The 13,986-nt window shown below is 44.0% G+C and overlaps 1 protein-coding gene across 8 annotated transcripts in view; it reads left to right on the forward strand.

Moving 5' to 3' along the window:
- Positions 1-13,986, forward strand: part of TRPV5 (transient receptor potential cation channel subfamily V member 5) — a 38,197-nt gene that overhangs the window by 17,977 nt on the left and 6,234 nt on the right. For all 8 annotated transcript variants that reach the window (XR_011486145.1, XR_011486180.1, XR_011486178.1 and 5 more), the window contains 6 exons: positions 5,901-5,987; positions 7,240-7,316; positions 7,554-7,719; positions 7,925-7,991; positions 9,948-10,216; positions 13,587-13,693. Coding sequence is in view for 1 of the 8 variants with exons in the window: in XM_070463023.1 (XP_070319124.1) it covers positions 5,901-5,987; positions 7,240-7,316; positions 7,554-7,719; positions 7,925-7,991; positions 9,948-10,216; positions 13,587-13,693 (773 nt within the window). In the remaining 7 variants the exon portion in view is untranslated. The remainder of the gene's footprint in view (positions 1-5,900; positions 5,988-7,239; positions 7,317-7,553; positions 7,720-7,924; positions 7,992-9,947; positions 10,217-13,586; positions 13,694-13,986) is intronic.

Consider the following 13,986-nt stretch of genomic DNA (forward strand, 5'->3'; position numbering starts at 1 on the left):
CTAAAAGAACACATGTGCAACCTCAGCAAGTGTTCTGGGCATCACGCTTGGTACTCTGAATATTTTTCATTCCTATTTCACAGTGAGCACTTCTAAGAATCCATGCCCATGATTTAAAAAACCCAATGGCAGGTATAATGAAGACCAACAGCACACTGGCCTGCCCACCTCACTCACACTTCTTGGCGGCAACTAGTTTTTACCTCTTTAGGCCCTTGGTCCCTGTTGTTACCTCTGTATCACTGAATAACACACTTTTATCTCTATAACTAAATTTAGACATTAGCTATTGAATTTCTACTATGATAAAGATTTAGAGAATACTCATCACTCCCATCTCCCCCCTCATTTTTATTCCAAAGACATGCTGGAACTAGGAAAGGTATTAAGCAGAGAAACCAGGTCGTGATATATGCATTTGAGAAGGTCAATGCAAAAACGAGGTAAGGAGTGGGTTGAAAGAGGGTCAGTGGGTTCAGGGTGCCATGGGTTTGCTTTAAGGCAGTGGTGCTATGGATTGAGAGCCAGCAGAGTATTTGAGAGAATTTGGGAGGCTAAATGAACAGGACTTTAGCAAAGTGAATTTACACTTAATTCACCTTGCTAAACATACCCTTTGTCCCCCAACTTTTTCATAAGAACCACAAATCTAGAGAGCTGCGGATGGATCTTTCCATGTAGACAAGAAATCTTGAATGCAATCTCTGAAGAATAAAATTCTAAAAAATTCAAAGAAAAACTTATTACCACTTTGAGCTTAGGGTTTAATTCTAGAAGTGCAAGAGTGGTTGATGAAAAGGGGATTCTGATTGTCAGTTTAACAGACCTCAGAAAATCATTCATTATAATTCAGTGCCCCTGTCCATTTTTAAAACACTAAAACCTTTCTCCACTTTGTAAAAGAGTATCTCTTCCAAACAAGAGCCAACATTACACATGAGTGTGAAATATGAGAATTCCTCTCGCAATCAAAGAAAAGGAAAATGTTTTAAAAGATCATTACTATCATTATTTTTCAGCTTTACTGAGATATAATTGACAATTGATATTGTAAGGTATTTAAAGTATTCATTGCAGAGATTTGATGTACATATACATTGTGAAAGGATTCCTATCATCTATTAACATTCATCACCTCACATATTTATTTATTTTGGTGAGAATAATTAAGTTCTGCTCTCCTAGCAAATTTCAGTTGTATAATGCAGTGTAATTAACTATAGTCACCTTGTTTTACCATCAGACCTTATTCCCCTTATAGCTGAAATTTTGTATCGTGTTACCAGTCTCTCCTTATTTTGTCTGTGCCCCCAGCCCTTGGCAACCATTTTTTTACTCTCTTTTTCTAGGAGTTTGCCTTTTTTTTATTCCACATGTAAGTGATACCATGCAGAATTTGTCTTAATCTGATGAGCTTATTTCGCTAAGCTTAATGCCGTCAAGTCATTCATACTGTTGCGAATGACAAGATTTCCTCTTTCCTCAGGTGAACAATATTCTGGTGTATGTGTTTACACACACATATATATGTGTGTACCTGTGTGTATACATATGTATGTGTGTGTACGCATGGGTGCTAAGTCACTTCAGTCCTGTTGGACTCTGCGATGCTATGGACTGTAGACTGCCAGGCTCCTCTGTCCATGGGATTCTCCAGGCAGGAATACTGGAGCGGATTGCCATTTCCTACTCCAGGGGATCTTCCCAAACCAAGGATCAAACCCACATCTCTCACGTCTCCTGCATTGGCAGGCAGGTTCTTTATCACTCGCACCATCTGGGAAGCCTCTGTGTGTGTGTGTGTGTGTGTGTGTGATATGTATATCACATCTTTGTCCATTATTGATTGATGGACACTTAGGTTCCTAGAGCTTTGCTACTGTGACTAATGCTGTAATTTACACAGGAGTGCAGATAGCTCTTCCAGTTTCTGTTTTCGTTTTCTTTGTTTATTTTTTTTTATTTATTTTTAATTGGAGGATAATTGCTTTATGATGCAGTTCCTTTGGATATATACCTAGAAGCTGGATCATGTAGTAATTCCATTTTAACTTTTTTAGGGGCCTCTCTTCTGTTTTATACAGTGGCTACACAAATTTACATAGTGTACAATAGTGTGCAAGGATTCCTTCTACTCTGCATCCTTGTCAAAAATTTTAATTTTTTGTCTTTTTGATAATGGCTATCCTAGTCGGTCTGAGGTGATATTTCACTGTGGCTTTGATTTGCATTCCCCTGATGATTAGCGATGCTGAGTACCTTTTCTGTACCTTTGGCATACAAATGCCAGCCCTTTGTATGTCTTCTCTGGAAAAAATTCTGTTCAGGTGCTCTGCCCCGCTTTTAACTGGATTGTTTGGGATTTTTGCTACTGAGTTGTACGAACTGCTATTCTTTTCATTGCAGCTTTCACACATGCATGTTAGTCTTTGTTTTCTAGAGAGAGCAGTTTTATTAAAAAAAACACCTATGAAAGGGTCTGTGTGGTGGTCTTGGAGAGCAGCAAGGAAGGGGGCTTGCAGGAGAGTGTGGTGCTCGGCAGCCTCCTTTAAAGGAAAGGATCTGTGGGGACAGAGAGGTGGAGACAGCTACTTTGGGCGACAGAGAGGTGGAGGAAAGCTACTTCAGGGCAATCAGACACCAAGCGTGTGTATGTGTCCAGTCGCTGAATCGTGTCCGACTCTTGCAACCACATGGACTGTAGCCCACCAGGTTCCTCTGTCCATGGGATTTTTTCAGGCAAGAATACTCGAGTGGGTTGCCATTTCCTTCTCCAGGGGATCTTCCCAACCAAGGGATCCAACCCACATTTCCCAGGTCTCCTGTATTGCAGGTGGATTCTTTCCCCTGAGCCACCAGGGAAGCCCCAAACCAAGGGGAAGAGAGGCCAAAGCTTGGCATCTCTGGACACCTCTGTTACTAGTGAACTTGAGCAGGGGAACTCCTGCTTGGAAAGGAATCTGTTGAACAAGCAAAGTGGTGCTCAGGAAGGGCAGACCCAGGAGGAGTATATGGTAAACAAAATTGTCCCCAGTATTCTTCATTAGTTGAGTTTTTATGTTTTCATCCGAGAAAGAGAGTTGATTCCATTCTCCTTCTGTCCTCTAGGGGCGTTCTAATCCCCACAAAGCTCCTGGCCAACAGGTACCCTCCTCCTAGCAGACCAAACAAAAAGTTGTTGGCAATTTTCCAGCCATATGCAACCAAACCCCTGGATTCCCTGGTGGCTCAGATGATAAAAGAGTCTGCCCGCAATGTAGGAGACCAGAGTTCGACCCCTGGGTTGGGAAGGTCCCCTGGAGAAGGAAATAGCACCCCACTTCAGTATTCTTGCCTGGAAATTCCCATGGATGGAGGAGACTGGTGGGCTATAGTCCATAGGGTCACAAAGAGTCAGACACAACTGAATGACTTCACTTTCACTTTCATGAAACCAAGGTCCAAAGTTTTCTTAAAAATTGTGTATAGACACATATATGGCACAGACGCCATTATTTTATTTCTATATCTAGTGTTATTTTGTCCCCACAATTAACGAACTTATTATTTATCCTACTACCTGATTCTCAAAAGGAGTTGGCCTGTTTACCAGTGAAAGACAGATGCAACAGGAACATTAAGATAAAGAAAAAGAATAAGATCTATGATCTGAATCTTTGGATGGAGGAGAGGGTATTCAAAGAGTTGCTAGAGCTGGAGATTAAAAAAAAATAAAAAGACTTCTGAGCTTCCTTGGAAGCGGAGCAAAAGGGAAATCGCTCACTATAAGATAAAATAAAATTGTCCAGTTTCTCAAGAGAAGTAAACATCAAAAAAGTTGGCAAGACATCAGTTCTTTAAGGACAGCAACAGCAAAAGAACTGAAGCCTAATCACAGATTGTTAGAGAACGTTCTTTACTAAAGGTACATAGTCACCAGTTCCTTTCCTGCTCTTCCCTGGTCGCACATGATTTGTCTGAAACATTTCTACTGTCTCTTAGTAACTCTGGTTCTACGCTTCCCTGGAGACTGTATCCTTGGCTTCTTCTGAGCTGACACACCCTCTTAGAGGCCACAGGATACTCGATGGGTGCCTTCTTTATACCCTAGAGCACCTCCTGAGATGGTGATTTAGTTGCTAAGTTGTATCTGATTCTTGGGACCCCTCCATTGACTGTAGCTCTCCAGGCTGATCTGTCCTTGGAATTCTCCAAGCAAGAGTACTGGAGTGGGTTGCCATTTCCTTCTCCAAGGAATCTTCCTGACCCAAGAATCGAACCCAGTTCTCCTGCACTGCAGGTAGAGTCTTTACTGATTTAGCCACCAGGGAAGCCATGAGCACCTCCTACTACAAAGCATCTCTTCCTGTTTCAAAAGCTATGCCTCTCACTGGACCAGTGAGTACACTACCGAAGTAGCCCACAGAGGTTCCATTTATCAGTAGAACAGAGATGACTGGTGATTCTCATGCCTAATGAGGGATCCCATTCTCTTCAGTGGAGATCATCCCCAGGGACTCTCAAGTCCTGTCTTGGGCGCACAATTCAAAGACATAACCTTGGAGAACAGAGTTCCCAAAAGTCTAAGGGGGTACTCGCATGTGTTGAAATTATTTGTTTAATTTCATCTGGGAGTTATATGTATGTGGACAGTTTTCCGGAAAGAGGGCCTGTGGTCTTCATGATATTCTCAGATGGGCTCATAACTTCAAAAAAGCTAAGGAGCATTATTGTAGAATTTGATTGCTGCATCTGGGTAACACTGCAAGCTTTTAACTGTGAAGTAAGGTGTGCAGAGGAGAATGGTTTTTATTCGTGTTGACCTTAGGGCTATACCATTGACACCTACCATCCAGGATAAGGTGGAGTCCTTCCTTAGAATTGAAAAACATAGCATGTCTCTAGCCCTTTTCTATATTGCCAAATCATAATAAAACCACAATGAATTTATCTATGGGCCTTCCCAGGTGGCGCCAGTGGTAAAGAACCCACCTGTCAACACAGGAGATATAAGAGACACATGTTTGATCCCTGGATTGGAAAGATCCCCTGGAGGAAGACATGGCAACCCACTCTAGTATTCTTGCCTGGAGAATCCCATGGACAGAGGAGCCTGGTGGGCTACAGTCCACAGGATCACAAAGAGTCAGACACGACTCAAGTGACTTAGCACAAAGCATGAATATATCTACAGTGCTCTGTGGCTTATAATACGTCCAAATACATCATCTGGTTTGGTCTTCACAATAACCCTAGGAGGTAACCATTATAGTCTCCATTTTACAGATGAGACACCCCAAGCTTAGGGAGTTTTAGTGACTGATTCAAGGTCTCACTGGAGCTAGCAGGTTCTGGGTCCATCCCAGAACCTGAGTTCTGTGGTGTGTTTATATTTTACCTGCTGGGAACCATAGCAAGATTGGAAAAGCTGGCCTTTCAGCATAGCTGAAACCAGGCCAAGCCACTCTTCCTGTTGGTTTAACTTTCTTAACTTGATGCACTGAAATGTGACCTCAGCCCCTCAGTACACACATCATCATAAGTTACAACTCAACAGCATAAGAAGTGAGTTGTTAGGTGGTAACTCAAGTTGTTAATATATGGAACATATATATTGTATTGGGTTGGCCAGAAAGTTCATTCAGATTTTCCATAAGATGGTATGGGAAGACCTGAATGTATTTTTGGCTAACCCAGTGCATTGCATCTTGGTTTACTTAGACTCATGCCCTGGTCACAGACTGAGCTGCAATGACAAATACAGTGGGGGTGGGGGGGTGGGTGCTAATGTGGTAATGGTGGTGGTAAGGGGAGCTCTTATTCATCTTGGATAGAGTTGAGTTGCTTTAGACCACTTACTCAAAAAGATTTGCCTCTCAGTCCATCAGAAAGCACTTCTGATCCTGAATGTCTCACCACAGGAGGCCTACGTGACTCAGCAGGATAAAATCCGGCTGGTGGGGGAGCTGATGACGGTCCTCGGGTCAGCGATCATCCTATTCCTAGAGGTGAGGTGCAGCTGAACCCTCAGACTGAACTGAACTCTTTTATCTTTTTTTTTTTTTTAACACCAGAAACACTTTGTTTTGTGGCATAGCCAATTAACAATGTTGTGGGTAGTTCCAGGTGAGCAGTGAAGTGACTCAGCCATACACAGACATGTATCCATTCTTCCCCAAACTCCCCTCCCATCCAGGCTGGCGCATAACCTTGAGCAGAGTTCCCTGTGCTGTCCAGTAAAGTCCCACTGGTTATCCACTCTAAACACAGCAGTGTTTATACATGACCTTCCTGAAGTCCCCGACCGCCCCTCCACCCCCAGGGACCATGAGATTGTTTTCTGAGTCTGTGAGTCTCTTCTGTTTCGCAAGTAAGTTCATTTGTATCATTTCTTTTTCCATTCCACATATAAAGGACGTCATATGATAGTTTTCCTTCTCCATCTGACTCACTTCACTCAGAATGACACTCTCTAGGCCCATCCATGTTGGCACAAATGGCCTCATTTCATTATTTTTAATGGCTGAGTAATATTCCTGTGTGTGTGTGTGTGTGTGTGTGTGTGTGTGTATACACCACATCTTCTTTATCCATTCCTCTGTTTATAAATATTTAGGTTGCTTCCATGTCTTGGCCATTGTAAAAAGTGCTGCAATGAACATTGAGGTACATGAATCCCTTCAGATCCTGCTATTCTCTGAATATATACCCAGGAGTGGGATTGCAGGGTCATATATGGTAGTTCCATTTTTGGTTTTTTAAGGAACCTCCATATTTTTCTCCACAGTGGCTGGACCAGTTTACATTATTGTTTGTGGATTTTTTGATGATAGCCATTCTGATCAGTGTGAAATAATATCTTATTGTAGCTTTGATTTGCATTTCCCTAATAGCTAGCTATGTTGACTCTCTTTTCATGTGGCTATTGTCCTCTTTAGAGAAATGTTTATTCAGGTCTTCTGCCCATTTTTTGAGTGGGTTTTTTGTTTTGCTACCAAGTGTCATAAGCTATTTGTAAATTTTCAAGACTAATCCCTTAACAGTCATATCATTTGCAAATACTTCCTCCCAATCTATGGATTGTCTTTTTGTTTTTTGTTTCCTTTTCTGTGCAAAAGTTATGAGTTTAAGCAGGTCCCACTTGTTTATTTTTGCTTTTATTTCCATTATTCTGGGAAATGGATTAAAAAAAGATGTTGCTGTGATTTATCGAACTGAAGTCTACATTTTCTCCCCCCCCTCCCCCTGGCCTTTTTCCAGATCCCAGATATCTTCAGGGTTGGTTTCTCCCGCTATTTTGGACAGACTGTCCTCGGGGGGCCATTCCATGTCATCACGTGAGTGTTCTTCCTTCTGGCCTCCTGCCTTCCCTTGCCAGAAACATTTCATGTCTCCCTATCCCTCTCTGGGACCCTCGCCTCCAGGGACTTTTCTCCAGCGGGTTCGTGGGTGTGACTGTGTATGTGTTTAGGTGGTTGAGAGGTGGGTTCCAGGCAAGTCAGTGCCATGCTAGAAGGGACCTAGAATATTCCCAGCCCCTCCTGTCATTAGCCCCCTCCTCTCTCTCCCCCCAGCATCACCTATTCCTTCCTGGTGCTGGTGACCATGGTGATGCGGCTCACTGACACCAACGGGGAGGTGGTACCCATGTCCTTCGCCCTGGTGCTGGGCTGGTGCAGCGTCATGTACTTTGCGCGAGGATTCCAGATGCTGGGCCCCTTCACCATCATGATCCAGAAGGTCGGTGCTGTCTCCAGTTTCTCTTGCTTTCAGACATCAGACTTTTCCCAGACCAAGGGAGGGAGTAGGAGCAACAACAACAAAAAAATGAGGCTCCTACTAGATCTGGTGGAACTCTGGTGGCTCCCGATCTAGCAGCAGTAGCTGCTGAGAGGCAGGTGGAGATACAGTCCCCCACCCTCCCTCCCTTCTCTGTTCTCTGTAGATGATTTTCGGAGACCTGTTGCGTTTCTGCTGGCTGATGGCTGTGGTTATCGTGGGATTCGCCTCAGGTGAGAACATCACTCTCTCCTCCTCCAGAGCGTGGGATTCAGTTCTCCAGAAGTTTCTCTCTCACTCTTGCCCTCACTTATTTCTCATTTGCACTTCCTTTTGCTTTTTTTCCCTCCTAGTGGAAAGTGAATCGAAAAACATGCTCATATGTTTAGGATCTGGGTCACTCAGATTGGCCTAGAGCATGGACTCATGTGCTCTGAAGTTCTGGGTCAATCATGTTTGTGTTGACTAACTGCCCTGCGGCATCTTTAAAGGAGAGATAGACAAAGGGCCTCGAAGAGGGACGGATATGAAACAGGAAAGACGGGCCAGTTGTGAAACGTGCCATATGCAAACAGTTCAGTATTTAATTCTTCTATGTTTACACTTCAGAAGAATAAATGAAAAGCATTCAATAACACACCAAGTGCCCTTTTTTTTTTCATTTATGTCGTCAAAGTTTAAAGAAAAGAAAGGAATTTGGAGAAGGAGGTACAACAAAAGGGTTTGGAGGGTTTGAAGAATGGGAGAGGAAAACAGAAGAGTTGTGAAGAGAGGCTTGAAGCACAATGGCCAGTGGGGACCCAGTCACGGCCCGAGGAGTAGGGGAAGGGTTCCAGGGAAAGGAGGAGAGGAAACATCCAGAACAGGGCAGATGACACAGAGCGGAGGGAGGGAGAGAACAAGTGGACAAGGAGAAGAAAGTTCTTCGGGGAAGGCAGAGAGAGGAAGGAAGAGCAAACACTGGTGCCTCTCATCCAGTTCTCCACGGCTGCGGCGGAACCTCTGGAAGGCAGGTGGATGTACAGGGTGACATGTGAGGACCCCAACCCTGGGCTCTTGGAGCAACAGATGCCATTCCTGTCTTAGGCATTCCCTTGCTTAATGGGAGTTCCCAGAAAACAGTAAACGGAAAAACTACACCAAGATGGGAACTCTGAGAGGGTAAAACTTAGTCTGTCCATTTGGAGGATTCCTCATGTTTCCTTCCTCCCCACCCTCATCTGTATGTATGCAGAATGAGGGGATGTAGCAGAGCCATTTTCTATAGATCTCCCAAAGCATCTGTTCTTCATTGCTGCAAAACCATGCTTTGTCATAGACCCTAGCTCTGCTCTTGGGGTCATCTTATTTAGATTTCCATTCCCCACACAGGGATGAGGCTTTCAGAGGTTCTGATGCTGTAGTAAGTTTCCAGGATACCTAATACCATCCAGTAAGGCTACACATCACATTTTTTTTGCAATGGTCTAAGAACACGCAGGAAATCTCAGAGTAATGGATGATTATCTAGAGAACACTGAGATTTTTTTTTTAGGTTCTTTTCTTTTAGACTTTTCATGTGCTCAGTTCTTTAAAGTTGTTGAAGATTTCATGCATTCTTGTAACAATTGGCCTTTTAAATATTTGGTTCTAAAATGTAAAAACCAGTTAGGTGACCTATACTATATATATCTACTGATAGATAGATGATAGATGTTAGCTAAATTCTGAGTATTGCCATTATCCAGAGTGATAAACTTGGTCATAGGATACCTCAGGGTTAGCCAAGTACACAGGGAAAATGTGACTTATATAATATGTATAATTTACACATCTACATTTGTGTGTGTGTGTGTGTGTGCATGTATGTGGGTTTCCCAGGTGGTAAAGAATCCACCTGCTAATGTAGGAGACATGGGTTCAATCCCTGGGTGGGGAAGATCCTCTGGAGTAGGAAATGGCAACCCACTACAGTATTCTTGCCTGGGAAATTCCATGAACATAGGAGCCTGGCCAGCTACAGTCCATGGGGTGGCAAGGAGTCGGACATGACTGAGCAACTGAGCAAGCATGCACGGGCATGCATACATGTCGTGTGTGTAATTGTATGGAGATACATGTTGGAGGTAGAATGAATACTGACCAGGCCCAGGCTTATTGTGATAACTCCCTGTTTCCTGATCTCCATGCCCTCTTCCTGGGCGGAGCAGCGTTCTATATCATTTTCCAGACCGAGGACCCATCCTCTCTGGGGGAATTCTATGACTACCCCATGGCGCTCTTCAGCACCTTTGAGCTCTTCCTCACCGTCATCGACGGGCCCGCCAACTACGATGTGGACTTGCCCTTCATGTATAGCATTGTCTATTTTGCCTTCGCCATCATCGCCACACTGCTTATGATCAACCTGTTGGTCGCCATGATGGGTGACACACACTGGCGGGTAGCCCACGAACAGGACGAGCTCTGGAGGGCCCAGGTGAGTTCGTCAGTGGTAGTCTTCCTGAGGGTCAGGGGATGGAGAGAAAAATCAAAGTGCAATATGTCATGGTCGATGACTCTTAGGACAGTCATGGAACACCCCAATGGGGGTGGTCATCTCAACAGGAATTTTTGAATAGATGGAGGGTAAGTTGACAGGATGGTAGGATAGAGTTAGGATCAACACCCAGGAACTGTGTGTTGACCACAGTGGAAGGGTAGATTCAGGAGTCATCCTTAACTCCAGAGGTAACTAGAAATTTTCTTCTTCTTATGTATTCTGTACTCTGATTTCTCTTCAGATCGTATAAATCTTTCACCTTTTAACTTTCTTGTCCTTATGTATTCTAGTTTTTCATTTGAACCTTATCTTGAATTTGCTTTTATAACTGTTTTTCTATTACCTTTTCTTTATATCACCACAGGGTAATAAAATCTTTGAGTTGGTACTGTCTTTAGCGGTCTTCTAGTTGAACTCCTACCCAACGTATACTCATTTATTGGTCAGAGGGTAATTTAGTGTCTTCTTTCATGCTAAGTAAGACCTTATTATCATGTGGATTTGGGTAGAGGTTGGGAGGAGAGAGCTTTTTCATATTTCAAAAGCTTTTGTTATTAGAAAAGCCCATACTGTATTGAGCTGAAACCTCTCTTTCTATAAGATAGAAAAACTGGGCCACCCGTTGGCCCCCATTTTTCCTTCTTATATAATGCAGAACACATTCTCCCTTAGACGTGCCATTCAAATATTTGAAGAGAGCCATTGTTTGTCCCTTTGGACTTTCCATTCATTAGCACTAATTATTTGGAGCCTTTCTCTGTGCTGGGAAATATCTGGGATCTGGGGGCATAAGCAAGATGATGTAGTCTGTGCCCTCATGGGGCTTACAGTCCAGCTGGAAAGACAGACATTAAAACTTCATAGAAAGCCATGTAATTAGAAGAATAAATGTGTCGTAGAGAAGTGAAGGTGCTAAGAACAGGAGGCAAGAGAAGATTTGGACTGAAAAGTTAGAAAGTGCTTTCCTGATAGACTGACATTTAAGATGAGTCCCTAAACATGGGTAATAATTCATCAATTATGAAGAATAAGGAGGGACTTCCTGGGTGGTCCAGTGGCTAAGACTCTGTGATCCCAACTCAGAGGGCCGGGGTCAGATACCTGGTCAGGGAACTAGATCCCACATGCCAAAATTAAAACCTAGTGCAGTCAAATAAATATTTTTTAAAAAGAAGAATAAGGGGAAGGAATGGGAGTTAGGATTTTTGTCCATCAGGACACTTGGCTATGGGGACAGAAAACCAAACTCAAATAGACTTGGGGAAAAAAAGACTGGGAAGATGTATTGATCCTCATAACTGGAACGTTTAAGGAATTAAATTAGCTTTAGGCATGTCTAGCCAGAGCCTGGATCTCCGTCTCACCCATTACATGAGTTTTTCTGTGGTTCTCTCTTTTGTCCTGACCCCTCTAAGTCAGTCTCTTGCATCGTGTTGCTGAGATAGCTTATAGGAGCTCTAAACTGACAAAGGAGTGAGCAGATACACCCATTCCAATGGCCCCACTCTTTTTATTTATTCTTTTTCTTTTTTGCTGCACTGGATTTTTGTTCTGGCATGGGGGCTTTCTCTAGTTGTGGTGCATGGGGCCCTCTTTAGTTGTCAGAGCAAGGGTTCTAGAGCTCCAAGGCACAGTCGTTGCAGTGACCTTAGTTGTCCTGCAGCATGTGAGATCTTACTTTCCTGATTCGGGACCCAACCTGAGTCCCCTGCACTGGAAAGCAGATTCACAACCACTGGACCACCAGGAAAGTCTCAAGGGGCCCCATTCTTACTGTATTCTGTGTGACTCCTGATGCTGTGGATCTGTAGCCTTGAAAAGAGCATCTCCTCTGTCCACTGAACCCATTTCATTGCAACAAGTTTGGTCATAGGTGGATCCTTCCATTTAAGACTAAGGCCAGGGACTGGAGAACTGGTGCTGGTGGTAGCGTTTTGGGGAAAATAGATGAATTAACCAGGACTGTGTGAGGTCCAGTCTATTCTAACGGATAGACTGGCAGTAGATAAGTGATTTTCTAAACATCAGATGGGCTCTGTTCCCAGAGGAAGATTGGGAGGCTGAATGATGGTGCAAGTAGAAACAATAAGTGTCCCTTTCAAGATAAAGAAAAAGCACTATCTAGGGAAAGGAAATAGAATGATTGAAAGTCCTGAGGGTGGAGGGAACTTGGCACAACTCAGGAGCAGAGAGCAGGCCAAGAGAATCATGGAGTGCTGAGAAAGATGGGAGCATAAGAAGATGAAGTAGAGAACTAAGTTATTTTAGGGATTCCTAGTTTGTTCCATCAATCAAGCTTCCTGGACCCAATCCATCCTGAATGACCCTCTGTTCAGACCTAGATCCTGGGGCTTTAAAGCTAGAACAATCTTGATGTGATTGGAGGAAAGCAGCATAAAGAGGGATCATCCCTTTTCTGGCTTTGAACACTAAACTATAAATCGCACCTAAAATGGAGTCAGGTCTTTCAGTAAATATGCAGTTGGCTCTTATCAAATATGCAATTGGCTCATGATCAAATAGAACCCTCACATCTTTGTTACATGATTGATTTGACTAAGCCCCTTTACCGGGTTTTCCTGTGCTTAACACTGACACTTTAGTCTTATAAATGTAGCACCTTGCATTGGGTTTACTTAAATTTCACATTAGTGGTTTTTGACCAGCATTCCAATCTGGTAAGATCATTTTTATATTGCTTTGTCATCGTGCCTATTACATATCCCTCCCAGTTTTGTGTCACAAGCATATTTGATAATCTTGTCTTATGTTTCATCTAAGTTAATAATAATGAGGGCTGGGTAAAGGACAGGACACTTTCCATGCCACTAGAATTTTCCCTGCCATGTTTGGAGTCATTAACCCACTCTTTTCCTTCTTAGGATATGGGTGTATTTTTAATTCGCTGCAGATTCCCTCAACATCAGCAGTTACCATTTCATCCCCAAGATCACAGAGATTCTATTTAATCATTTTATTTAAATCCAAATAATCGGTCTATGGATTTCCTATGAAAAAGGAAAAGATATTCGCTTGGATGGGATGGCTCATTTTCCCTGAATCTGAGTGGTAATGCAGGGGTCACTGTTTTATCCAAAACTCTCATAAAATAGTCTCGCCTTTGGCGGTGAGTGATGAGGGAGGCAGTAGCATGGCGCCTCTCACGAACAGGGGGATGGACGGCGGCTGTCACCCATCCCTGAACAGACGCCCTCCTCCCTCTCTGTTCCCTCTGTCAGTAGCCCCAGGGTCCTCTCAGCCTCACGGCTCCTTCTGGGTTCCTCCCCCGTCTCTCGTCTCCTCCTAGGTCGTGGCCACCACGGTGATGCTGGAGAGGAAGATGCCTCGCACCCTGTGGCCACGCTCCGGCATCTGTGGGTACAAGTACGGGCTGGGGGACCGCTGGTTCCTGCGGTGAGTGACCCTGGAGACCTGTGGAGTGTCCCCCCGTGTGAGGCCGTGGGAGCCAGGGTGCCCGGTTCTGCACGTATGACCCTCCTCTCCATTCTCGGGGTCCCAGATTGGACCCGGAGGAGAAGTCATCACTCTCTGAAGTGAGACTGTGTTCGCCTGTTCAGGGGAGGAGTGCGGACAGGGAGCGCCAGCCGCGAGGTCGGAAGGGCAGTGACGTGTGCACCGCCACAAACACGTATCCGCGCTCCGCTGTGGGCATGCGCTCCTCAAACGGGTCTAGTCTTGTTTCCACC

This window comes from Odocoileus virginianus, chromosome 1, assembly GCF_023699985.2.
Source record: "Odocoileus virginianus isolate 20LAN1187 ecotype Illinois chromosome 1, Ovbor_1.2, whole genome shotgun sequence".
Taxonomy (NCBI): Eukaryota; Metazoa; Chordata; class Mammalia; order Artiodactyla; family Cervidae; genus Odocoileus; species Odocoileus virginianus.